Source organism: Brachypodium distachyon, chromosome 2, assembly GCF_000005505.3.
Source record: "Brachypodium distachyon strain Bd21 chromosome 2, Brachypodium_distachyon_v3.0, whole genome shotgun sequence".
Classification (NCBI taxonomy): Eukaryota; Viridiplantae; Streptophyta; class Magnoliopsida; order Poales; family Poaceae; genus Brachypodium; species Brachypodium distachyon.
Window position 1 is genome coordinate 50,805,318 of NC_016132.3, and position 12,547 is coordinate 50,817,864.

General features: G+C 42.3%; 1 protein-coding gene across 2 annotated transcripts; it reads left to right on the top strand.

Annotated features, from left to right (window-relative positions):
- The first annotated feature begins 589 nt into the window (after positions 1-589).
- Positions 590-10,755, top strand: LOC100845902 (dymeclin). Of its 2 annotated transcripts, XM_003569882.4 has the most exons (18): positions 593-1,009; positions 2,474-2,713; positions 2,876-2,939; positions 3,051-3,180; positions 3,282-3,423; positions 3,776-4,033; positions 4,113-4,197; positions 4,627-4,729; positions 7,152-7,277; positions 7,359-7,472; positions 7,661-7,779; positions 7,857-7,944; positions 8,031-8,123; positions 8,205-8,294; positions 8,404-8,523; positions 8,919-9,010; positions 9,426-9,480; positions 10,349-10,755. In XM_003569882.4, the coding sequence occupies exons 1-18, from the start codon at positions 814-816 to the stop codon at positions 10,376-10,378; spliced, it is 2,145 nt and encodes a 714-aa protein (XP_003569930.1). In that variant the 5' UTR covers positions 593-813; the 3' UTR covers positions 10,379-10,755. The 2 variants fall into 2 exon arrangements, with proteins under 2 accessions (XP_010232409.1, XP_003569930.1); XM_010234107.3 differs by lacking the exon at positions 8,919-9,010 and having other exon boundaries at positions 590-1,009.
- The last annotated feature ends 1,792 nt before the right edge of the window (positions 10,756-12,547 follow it).

Genomic DNA, 12,547 nt, shown 5'->3' on the forward strand with positions numbered 1-12,547 from the left:
AAGACAAAATAAGAAAAATAGACAAATTGTTGCCTGACTTTCCTCTCCTACTTCTCGTATCTACATTGCCTGTAAACATGATTCAAATATATAAACAATTTGAATCAACCTGCTGGAGCTGCATGTTTACATATATAAATATAAATAAAGGGGTGGAGGGAGTAAACAAATATTTTGGTTAGGTTTAGGGCTGCTGAACTTATTAATCCATCGAAATCCCATGCAAGAAACAAAAGCAATCTAACGGATACAGAACGGACGAAGTCAAAGGTGGTGAGGTGCACGGCCAAGAATCCGGTGGAGAGGCGCCCGAACAAGATTGGAGCCAAGCGAGTGCCGAAGTGCGACACGGCCCAAGCGGCCGTCCTCGTCGTCATCTGACCTGAACGCGACTATGCAAGTCGCCCACCCCGTTCCCTTCTCCCTATCGCGAATGCTCCACCACCAAACCACCATTTCTTCCACCGACGGCAGGCAACCCAGCAACAACGACAGCACCCGCGAGAACCCAGAAAAGACCACATAGCCCCTGCCGTTCCTTCCTAACCCGAACGCATACCACTGGGCAATTTAGTCCTTCCCCATCAAAACCTCTCAAACGCACCGCCGAACTCAACCGGCTAGTCGCATCCGCTCCTCCTCCTCCCTCCCTCCCCTCTCCTCTCCTACCTTCCGCCCGAAGTCTCCACGCTTTCCGTCCATTTAAAACCTTCGCTTCGTCTCGACTCCACTTGGCCATTTTCCCTCGCCAAATCTCCGCGCGCGTCAAACCCTAGGGGTCCTGCTGACTCCCACGCGCCCCCTCCAGATCCAATGGGAGCGGCGCCGTCGACGCCGAGGCTTGGCGAGGTGGGCGCCGCGCCGCCGGGCGCGGCGGAGCAGATGTTCGCGGCGCTGGTCGGCGACAAGGCCTACCCGATCTCCTCCGAGTTCTGGAAGCAGCTGTTCGAGCTGCCCCTCACCCTGCAGTGGCCGCGGGAGCGCGTGCTGCAGGCGTGCCACGCGTTCGGTGAGGACGACTCGAGATCCGCGCCCCCCCCCCGCCGTTGCTCTGATCGCTTCCGTTTCCCCCCTCTTGCTGTTGCTTCGGATAATGATTATTTTCGTTTTACGAGTTTTGATATGTGTGGGAAATGCGGATCATATGAGCTCTGCGTTTGCGGTCGTGGGTCGCAACTCGCACCTCCGAGGGTTTATGTAGCGCTTTGAGGTGAGAGAGCGAGATTGACGTGGTATTCTGGCACTTTTGGCGCGTTTATTGTGTCGTTGGGATGTTTCGGGTGTTGATTTCTGTCGATTGCAAGCTGCATTGATGCTTAGGATGGGAAATTGGGAATTTAGGGGGTATTCAGTTGCCGTTCTTGAGAATTTGATGGGCCCCCTTGGTAGAATGGCCATGGCAACAAGGCATAAGTTTACATGCGTTCCCAAAGAAGGTTGACTGAGCTTACTGTGTTGCTAATGCACAGTGTTTGTCCCTGATTTGTTTTGATGGAGTATACTGGACTACTTTGGTGGACAAGAGAATAAAACGCCATTTACCTTTTCAATTAATTAAGAAAGAGGGACCAAGTGATATCTCGAGTGGTACTGTGACTAATGTCGCTGCTACGGGCTGGGCGCCTCATTGAAAAGAGCCGAGGGGCTTCTCCCCCTTATGTCATTCAGTTAGGTTGCTTGGGAGAAGTAAGAATTGGAGTGAGGATTGGACTGATATGAGTGAAGGATGTATGGTGCTAATCCATAATTTTATGGAAGGTTGCAATATTGACTCTATTGTACGATCACTTGATTTTGGAGTTCAACTACCAGGTGCAGCGTTGAACGCGTGTGAAATTAGGGACTTGGTACTTTTGTCCTTTATGTGTCACCAGTGAGGGACCTAATTGATGCTCTAGGCTCTAGCCGATTGGTCTGTGTGGTGGAATCGATGATGTTCTTTCAACTCTTTCTGGTTGGTTAAGTGGGGGTATGGTTGAGCTTACCTTTTTCTTTAATGATTATGATCATCTAGGGATACTCAGCGTTAGTTTTTCCAGATTTTTATATGACTTGCTTTGCATGAATAACAAAAAAAATCAGATTTTCCTGACATTTGCATGAGATAGTCTATTGTTTTAATCTCTGACCACAAGGTACTTTCATATGTACTGTTAGCAGTTATCATAGAACTAGTGCTGTTCTGCAACATTATCTTCTATACTGTAATAAGAGAGAACACATACGTGATACCAAGAATTAGATGATATCGTGACACCAAAATTAATCTATCATGTGCCATAATAAAAATATTTGACAACAGCAATACAAAATTAATGTATCACACGACATAATTGCAAGCTCATGTTATTGAAGCCACTTTCAGGATGTAAATATTTTACTAAATTATATCAGTTGTATACTTGATGCTCCAAATGTTTTTGCAGATTGTTTATGGTTAGTGTGAAGGTCTGACTGTCTTTGTTATGTGCAGCCCAGAACAACTACAATACGAAGCATCTCACAAAGATCTTGATCCATTTGGTTTGGTGTTTGCAAGAGTGCACGTCAGCTTCTTCAGTGTCTTATGGCGTTTATAGAAAGGCCATCAATGCTGCCTATATATCATCCATATTTCTCAAGTTTATTATTGAGAACGCCAAGGCAGATAATTGGCAAGAGCTATGCCTTCACATTGACAAGGATGAGAAGGGGCTGGAGAATTTTCCTTCTGGTAAATGATTATTCAAATTTCCAAATGTGGCTTGTGCATGTCTGATATGCAAAACATGAGAATGCACTACACCAGTCTTGAACTGTTCTATTGTTCTCATGAAAATCGTGTGTTAACTTTAAGCAACTCTAATCATATTTTGTGCTTGCCTGCTCTTTGTAGATCAAACAGTGGAGTATTTTCTGATGAAAGGGGTGCTGAACTACATTGGTAGTGTAGATGTAAGGTATCTTGATGGATGACTTGTATCTATTTAGGTTTTCCCTATTTATGTTATTTTCCCCATTTGCATCTCACTGCATTTGCATCTCATTGTTTTACCATGTTTTGTATGTAGCCCAGAGTCGTGCTACCTACATCATGAGCTTCTAAACTTGATGTTAGTTCTTATGTCGACTCAGTTATGTTCTGGACCATCTCCAGAACCAAAAGATGTGCATCCTTTTATTGATGCAGCTATGCTTCAGGTAAAAATGATATCTGTTAATGCTTTATGTATGGTGGTTTATTTACAGATATATTGATTTAAACTTAGTAAGTGATTTCATTCCACATCTTTATTCTTCAGGAGAGTACCACAGTGGGCTCTGTAGTTCAAAAGTTACTTCTAAATTTCGTGAGACGACCACAGATTCCTTTAAATGGTTCACACCCTGTTTTCTCTGATAATGGTGGGCCTGGTGTTCTGCAACGAGTTGGCTCAGCAGCTGGTAATGCGGTTTAGTTCTTTCCGCATCAAATCCATCCTAGTTACTGTATTATCTTCATGATTCACATCATGTCAATTGATTCGTTGATGTCATGTCAATGTGCTAAACATTTTCATCTTGTACGTTCAGTTTTCATTTAGAATGCTTTTATGGATTGTTATTATTATCTACTATGCTGGTTAAAAATCTGACATTTTATATATGTTAGATGATGCCAGGCCATTTTACACCTTTTCTATGACCCATCATAATATCTTACTTATGAAGTTGTCATATAGACGTGACTCATGTTCCCTACTAAGGAAATGTTTCAATTACAAAAAATCTTGACTTAATTAAGCTGGTTTTGCAGCAAATTTGGTACTGCTGCCATATTATACTTTCAACTATCTTGTAAATGCAAGTGCTGAAGGGGCAACAAGTCAATTGGCAGATAACAGTTTGCTTGTTCTGCTTATTCTGATTCACTACCGAAAGTGCATTTCAATGACCGAGTCCATTCCAATCGACAATATCTACATGAGCGATTCAAATACCAATATTAAGGATGCGCCATCTTTTCATGAGAACCCTTATTGCAAGGCATTAAATAATGCCAAGGACATTCAATGTAAGATGCATCTGCACTACAGAGAAACTATGTCACTTGTATAAATCACTAACTGTGACATAGATGAATTATGCTGCAGTTGATCGTGCTGATGTTGAGGGAAATGCTCAAAATGGACCTGTTGTCAGGTTGTCTTTTGCGTCGCTGTTTGATGCTCTCGGCACGTAAGTAACACATCATGCTAATTCATGCATATGCTCATGTTTTTGTTCATTAGATTCTTGCAATTGCACCAATTGTTTCTTGCCATTCACCGAAAACTAGAAGATTGTTTCCTTTTTCCTCACAAATGGAAGTGTAGCAATGAGTTTGGTCATCTGTAGATTATGGTTTACACTGAACACTGCACTTATGTTATCTAAAGAAACACTAAACCCCACTCCAGATGGACTCAGGTATCAGGCTTTGATGATTAAAAATGAGAATGCGCTGCAGAATATTTTGAAAGCGATGTTTGGAATTAGATATTCTGGCATCTTCCGTGGGCCCATTATCTAGGACCTGTCATTTTTAGTCAAGGGCTCAACCTCAAGCATTATGTATAAAAGGAGCTTAGTGGTGTATTTCGTTTGTTTTTTCCACTATACATGCAGATGCTTAAAAGACGAGAGCTCAGTTTTGTTGCTCTATTCTTTGGTCCATGGGAATTGCGACTTTCAGGAGTATGTTCTGGTTCGAACAGACTTGGATACTTTGGTATGTTTCTCGTAACAATGTTTGCAACCCTTCTTGTTAGACGATGTTGGCATTTAATATTTGGACAGAATGTGCTTTGGATTAATTAGTAACATCTGCACCATGACTTGTTTTTCATCCCTACGCCTTCATAAATTAGCTTATTGTGTCACTTTGTAAAACAGATACGTAAACCTGTGACTCCACTCAGTCAGCATCATGGTTTTTAAAACGGTACGGTGAGCTGTGGCGACTGACCCCTTTCACAATATTATACTCCCTCCTTTTCACAAAGAATGGCACCCGCACATTTTGAGATTTTAATTTGACCAACAGTAAGACTAATAATGTGACGATACATGCTACAAAAATTATATCATTGAATTCGTATTTCAAAAACGTTTCCAACAGTATAAAATTATAACATATAATGTACATATTATTGGTCTAAGCATTGGTCAAAGTTTGACTTCGAAATGCATGCGAGCCCTTTGTGAAAATGAGGGAGTAACACTTATGGCGCGTGGCGAGACGACTTCATAGACACATATGAACTTAGTATGGCAGTCAAATTAAATCACAATACCAACTTAGTATGATGGCAGATTGAATCACATCATACACCCACTACCAAATTATGTCACAACACACTACTTAGTAAGTGTATAACCCCATGCAGATACATAGTAAATAGCCACAGAAAGTCTCGATCTCACACAAAATGGAAAGAAAAAACAAAAATAAATGAAAGACATAGGATGCTGCAAAGAACAGCCCGTGAACTCTTCCTAGTTGTAAAGTCTCAGGGCATGTTTGATTTCTAGACGAAGCAAGCCTTACCAAAAAATTGGTGCGCCCACAACTTTAGGCCACCGTTTGGATCTCGACGATAATTTGGTGAGCCAATCCTTGCCCGAGCATGCCTGTGCTTTTTTCACCAACTTGCGGGCGAGTTCAGGGCGTTGAAATCCTCCACCAAATAATTGGCAGCCCGTTTTCTCCTCTCATTCTCCTCTAATAACCTTCCGCTAATTCCTCCTCTCTGCTATCTTTCCCGTTTCTATTCAATGATGGAGGCCAGAGGCAGTCATCGGCTTGGCGGCCGGGGGTGATGGATGGGCACAAAAACGGAATCAGAGGAACTCCAGGAACACGGTGCTGGCATCGGCTTGTCCGGCTGTGCACATTACAGCCAGTGGAGGCGGTGGCCGACGGCGACATTGCGGTGAATGGCGCTACGGGTTCCAAAACCCAAAATCGATTTATGGGAATTGTAGATTATGTGTCGAGTTCAGATGCCTAAGGAATTCGTTTATACCTTGCCGGAAACAGAGAAATCGATGCGGTGGGCGTTGGCCGGAGTTGGAGAACTCGTCGAAATTCCTACACCGTGATCAATGGAACTCTAAATTGATGGAGGCGTACTGCTCCTAGTGGTTTGGAGATGCTCCAGTGCGAGGGAATTTGGTGCAGGTTATGCATGCTTCAGTGCTCTGAGTTGATTGAGGTGCTCATGAAGCCATGCTTCCTTTTCTGCTCGTTTGGGAACTGGAAGTTTGCAGAGACCATTCTTCGATGAAATAGTTGAACAGATGTAGATCTGCTTGCCCAGATTGTAAGGTAAATGATTTAAACCAAATAGAGGTCTAATCATTTTGCAAAGAATTGGTATTCTGCCATTTTTCTGACCCTCACCCCGTGCCTTTCCAGAGATAGGATGCCTTTCGAGAACAGAGAGAGATCAGCTCGAGGGGATGGAGAGGAGAAGCTGAAGGGGAGGTGGAAGAGGAATATCTGGTGTTGAGGGGGGGCGAGCGTTCCCGTGCTCACGCAGATCTGGAGGCGATGGAGCTTGGAGCAGCAGAAGTGCTCTCCCCTACGCATTCATGGGAGAAGCAGGAGTGTGACTGCTTTTCCCTCCCGCCTGCTGTTCCCTCCCGCCTTCTGCACATGCTGCTTTTCCCTCCGTGCACCTTGCTTTTCCTTCCCTCGCCCGCTGCTTTTTCCTTCCCGAGCGTGCCTTCTGCTCTGCTGTGGCGTCGCGTTTTCTCTGTGGCAGAGCTCGATTCATCGAGACGACGACTTAGCTAACTATCGTGAGGCTAGATGCAATGGCCTGGTGGGGCGCCATGACATTCATTATGGCGACGATATCTCGATGTATTAAAAACCATGGTCAGCGTGACAAACAGAAACTAAATTCTGTATTTAAATAGTAAATAGTAAATAGATAATAAAAGAGAGAAGTGATAACTAAGGTAATAAGCAAACAGACACTTGTGTAAGGTTGCCTTTGACAACATTTATTAGAAACTAATAAGCAAACAGACACTTGTGTTAGGTAACATTGCCTTTGACTATGTTTATTAGAAACCTCGGCCTGAGTTGTTTTTTCTCCCAAATATTAGAGTATTTTGAATTCTAATAGTTTGTCTGTTGACAGCTGATGCCTATCTTGGAAATGCTTTACAATGCATCAAGGAAGACTTCCAATCAGATCTACATGTTGTTGATAATTCTCCTGATACTGAGTCAAGACTCAACCTTCAATGCTAGTGTGCACAAATTGGTAAAAGAACTAACTAACTATTACTGTAGTTTATTACTTTATTTAATGGAAATTTGTTGACTATTTTATTTATACTTTTAGGTGCTTCCTAGCGTTCCTTGGTACCAGGAGCGCCTCATGCACCAAACATCTCTGGGATCTTTGATGGTTGTGATACTAATTCGAACCATCAAGTACAACCTCTCCAAGCTGCGAGTACGTATCAGAATCTTTGTTATTCCAGGGAACTTGACACATGTTGCGCTATATTATTGATCTTACCTCATTAGAAGTTTCCTTTTGCTTCTTACTGTTATCTAAGGACCAATTCTACAGTACACCACATGCCAGCTAACTACTTTTGGCTCATAACTGGCCAATGACAAGCTTATCTATACTCACAGGATGTCTACCTTCACACAAACTGTCTCGCTATTCTAGCAAACATGGGCCCTCATGTGCATAGGCTGAGCGCATATGCATCTCAAAGGCTGGTTAGCCTCTTCGACATGCTTTCTCGCAAGTATGCTAGCTCAATCTACCTCTGTTTATTATAATTGTTTACACCTAAAGCTAATTTGTCATTTTGCTTATATGCAGGTATGCCAAATTAGCTGAGTTAAAAAATGACAAGGCTTCAAAAATTATATCCGATCAAATTGAACCAGACAACATCTCAGATGATACGGTACTCTCTACAATTATTGTATTTCATAAATACCATCTTTGTTTGTGTTTCCTGTTTTATTCGTAAATAGTGGTTTACTTTTGCAGTCAACAGAGCTTCACATATACACTGACTTCTTAAGAATTGTTCTGGAAATCGTCAACGCAATCCTTACGTATGCACTGCCCAGAAATCCTGAGGTGTGTTAGTTACTAATGCAGTCTAGTAGTTTACCTGATAGGCAGAACAGTACTGCATCGATCTAACATCTTATTTAACAGGTTGTGTATGCTATTTTGCACCGGCAAGAGGTTTTTCAGCCCTTTAAGAACCATCCACGTTTCAATGAATTGCTTGAGAATATATACACAGTTTGTGCTTTCTTTTTGACTTTATGATCTCATCAGACTACGCAACATGATAATTGTTTTGTCCTTTCCAGATTCTGAACACATGATATCTTATGAATTTGTCTGTTAGGTATTGGATTTCTTCAATAGCCGGATGGACATGCAACAGTTAGATGGGGAATGGTCTGTGGACAAAGTTCTTGAGCTCATTAACAAAAATTGCCGTTCATGGCGTGGAGAAGGAATGAAGGTGAGACTTGTATTGTGACATCACTGCAACCATATTTGATACTTCCTCTGTTCCTAAATATAAGAGTTCTAGCTTTGTCCTAAGTCAAACTTTTTAAAGTTAGACCAAGTCTGTAGAAAAAATATACTAATATCTATAATATCAATTAAGTATACTATGAAGATATATATCATGGCCGGATTTAAGAAAACTAATTTAGAGTTGTAGAAGTTGGTGTGTTTTCCTATAGCATGGTCACACTTTGAGAAAGTCTGACTTGGACAAAGCTAGAACATCTTGTATTTAGGAATGGAGGAATTCGATCTTATTGTTGGTTTACATTTTTCATGCTCTACGCCTAAAAGTTCCTCTGGAAGTCAGAGCAGCAAAATAATATTGAATTACACATTTTTCAGATGTTTACGCAGTTACGATTTACATATGAGCAAGAAAGTCATCCTGAGGAATTCTTTATTCCATATGCATGGCGGCTTATCCTATCACGGGGGTAAATATTTCATATTCGATTATCACATATAAGATGCAATCATTATAATATGCAAGTGATGTAGATGAAGATGTCCCATAGCATGCAGCTAGTGATGCCCATGGTGATGCCACAGAAGTGCCTCAGAACCGTTCATTTTGATTTATAACATGTTTATCCACATGCTTGTCGTAAACTTTCACATGTTTCCATGCAATTGCCTAGTTTAGCCCATTTAAATGCTGGCTTTGTCCTCGTTCTGGAACGAAATTGAAATCAAAGTATAATCAAAATTTTCCCATCTTTGTTGCCAACTAGAGTCATTATTTTACCATGGACAAGTGTGGTTACCTATTTCAAAATCGAAACTAAACACCCCTTTTGTTTATGTCCTATATTTAGCAGATTTCCCCTAACTGTTTCCTGCATTTAGCAGATTTTCTTTCAATCCTGGTGCCATAAATTTGTTCCCTGTGGAGATTCATGTTGATGTAAGTTGCTCTCTGTTTGCTAAAAGTACAGGCTTATGCTTAGGTCTCAGTTTCAGCACAGTATTCAGAACATCAAAGAGTAACTATTAGATATTACATACTCCCTCCGTCCCTAAATGCTTGTCGTGGTTTTAGTGCAAATTTACACTAAAACCAAAGTAAAATACACCACTAGTCCATGAACTCGACAAAAATGAACACTTTAGTCCACGAACTCGGAAAACGCACACTTAAACCCTTAAATTGGGACTACAATGTCACTTTAGTCCAAAAATGGTTCGACGAGGCTTAAACACGCCACGTGGCCGCCACGTCGGCTTCGGCCAGGACCGCAGACTGCTAGTCGATTTTCTCAGGGTTTTTTTTTTGGCAAAATAACCATGCTGAGCCGCCCGCGAGGGGCAAGGCGGCCGCGCCCAGACGGGGATCCTGGGCCCTTGAGAACCACGGCGTTGCCGCCGCCGCCTCGCCTAAGGTTGCTGTCAAGTCCACAACGCTCAATTTTGACGAGAGAACGCTGGTGAAGGAGCTGCCGAAGCCGACATGGTGACCACGTGGCGTGTTTAATCCTCGCCGAACCATTTTTGTACTAAAGTGACACACTAGTTCCAGTTCAGGGGTTTAAGTGTGTGGTTTCGAGTTCGTGGACTAAAGTGTTCATTTTTGCTGAGTTCATGGACTAGTGGTGTATTTTACTCCTAAAACCACGACAAGTATTTAGGAACGGAGCGAGTACATGTTATGATGTTGAACATCCTTTTTGGTGTTTCTGACAACAGTTTACCCTTAAGCCTTAAGAATTCTTAGCGCAACCACCAATTTAGTGTGTTTTTGTTTAATAACGTTTCTGTCTGCCAAAATGAATCAGGATGCACAACCGGGTGAACAAAAAGTTTAGGGACAATCTGGAACCGTTGGGGTTCTGACAAGTGACACCAACACAGAAATATTTGACCTGTTTCATAGGTTGTGGCGAAGAGCTCGTTGTATATAGGCGGCATATACCAGATAATCAAAGTGTATTCTCATTCTTTTTGTGTTAATATTTCCATTGTCCCATGATGTAATGCGACAAGATAGGGGTGGGGGAAATTGCAAGGGATTGTATCTGGTTAAAAATGGGTAGAGTGTAGGATATCATAGACAATTCTTTCATAAGTTATTGCTGGACTTCAAGCTGAAGGTCTCTGCTGTCTATTGTACTGACAGTCTTAGGCTGTGTTTGGCATTGAGGTGGATTATGATAATCCAGCTTTTCCAACCGGCTTTTGGCTATTTTCGTGTTTGGCTAACCAACTTTTTACTCATTTCGTTTGTATTTTTCATCAACAGATTATAAAATAAGTTCAGCGTAGCTCAACAATGCCAAACTAAGCCTTACCCGTAGAAGAATCGTGAGCCCCCTACAGGCTACATGATCACAGGTTTTTTAGGGGAAAACTGTGCTTAGGTTATTAAAGATTTACAATCAGACATTTTTTAGATGGAAGAGTGAAGGTAGAGATGAAGTCTCGGTGCTCCACCTGTGCCCTGTTATCCAGGAGGCTATAAGATCATATTTGAGTGAAGCCAGGAGGTACTGGAAGGTTGGATGTCCTCAGCATTCTCGGTTCCTTTCTTTCCAAATATTCCAGTCTCAAAGCCATGATTTCTTGAAAGAGGGGGACTCTGCAATGTTCTACTGGCACTCAATCATAGCCAACATGTCATCAGAGTTACTCCCCATGGATAACAAGCATCGTGCGCTGAAGCTGCAACGGAAGAAGAGGTGCATAATGGTTTCATCCACGGTCATTTGACAGAGGAGGCAACTGAAATCATTCCATTCTAGTCGCTTTAGCATGTCTCAAGTGCTCAGTCTATGAATCAGCATGAGCCAACAAAGGCTTTGTGCATCATTGCGCTTTTGGTTTTCCAAATCGCTTAGATAAAGCGAGGGGTCTCCATCTTTCTAAAGCAGAACTCAGAATTTGTTTAGGCGCTCCCCAAATATAGCTCCACTGATAAGGTGGATACTGCCGGCTGTAGTAGTTGACTTCCATGAGGTGAGCAAGTTCAGAGCTAGCTTCAGTAGAAAGAGGAAATTAAGATTATGGGGTTGGTCCTCTAAAAGCTACGAAACGAAATGTCTTCACATTTTTTTTTGACAGGAGAAATGTCTTCATTTTCAGCGAAGGAAAAGACACTGGCCACCTGAACTTCCAAAGGTTCTCCCATCCAGAGTCTTTTAAAGGAGATGGTATCCCTGGTCATGACCGAACATTGCGAGAGCCGAGACACCTCTGAAAATGTCGCTGAGGTTCATGATGTCCCACCAGAATGATCAGCACGCTGCAATCTTATGCGTGGCTTGGTCCTGGTAGTATCAGTGCCAAACATTTCTTACCCAAGGGATATCTTCCTAGACTTCCTTGTTGGCAAACCAAACCTTGGTTCTGTATATGCATGTTGCTTATGCCTAGACCGTACAAACCATGTCCGAGGCAAGAGTTGGTGTTCTCCCCACTGACTCGTCGCTCGATCAATAATTCAATATTGATCACAGATGCTATACATATATTGATCACTAGGATATGATCTTTCCAGGGAGCTGCAAAACGTGCACATCCTATACGTTAATACGTACGTGATCACAGATTGCAGACGAGACTCTTCTTCCTGTTTTTATTGCCTCCTCATTTCCTTTAATTTTTTGAGAGCGGTGAGAGAGATAGCAAAGAGCGAAACACATAGTGTCTGTGCACGTGACCAGAGAGTATTTGGGTTCATCTTGGTTGCCGGCATGCTCTCGTGTTACGTCTGGGCAGTCTCGTGAAAGTGAAATAAGTTGCCTATATGGAACTTCCAATCGTTCTCTTCGTTTTTAACAAAAAAGGTACTCCGGAGTAAATATTCGTTTAATACGTTCTGAATTTCCTGTACAGGAGAGGGAGGAACACTGCTTCACCCGAACTTCCTGTCTCAACCACGCCAAACGTCATGGTGACTCCCACTGATTTACACCCACGATGTTTGCCAACCACGTGTCCCCGTCTATTTCTTAATCTTTTTGCAATCACGTAAAGGC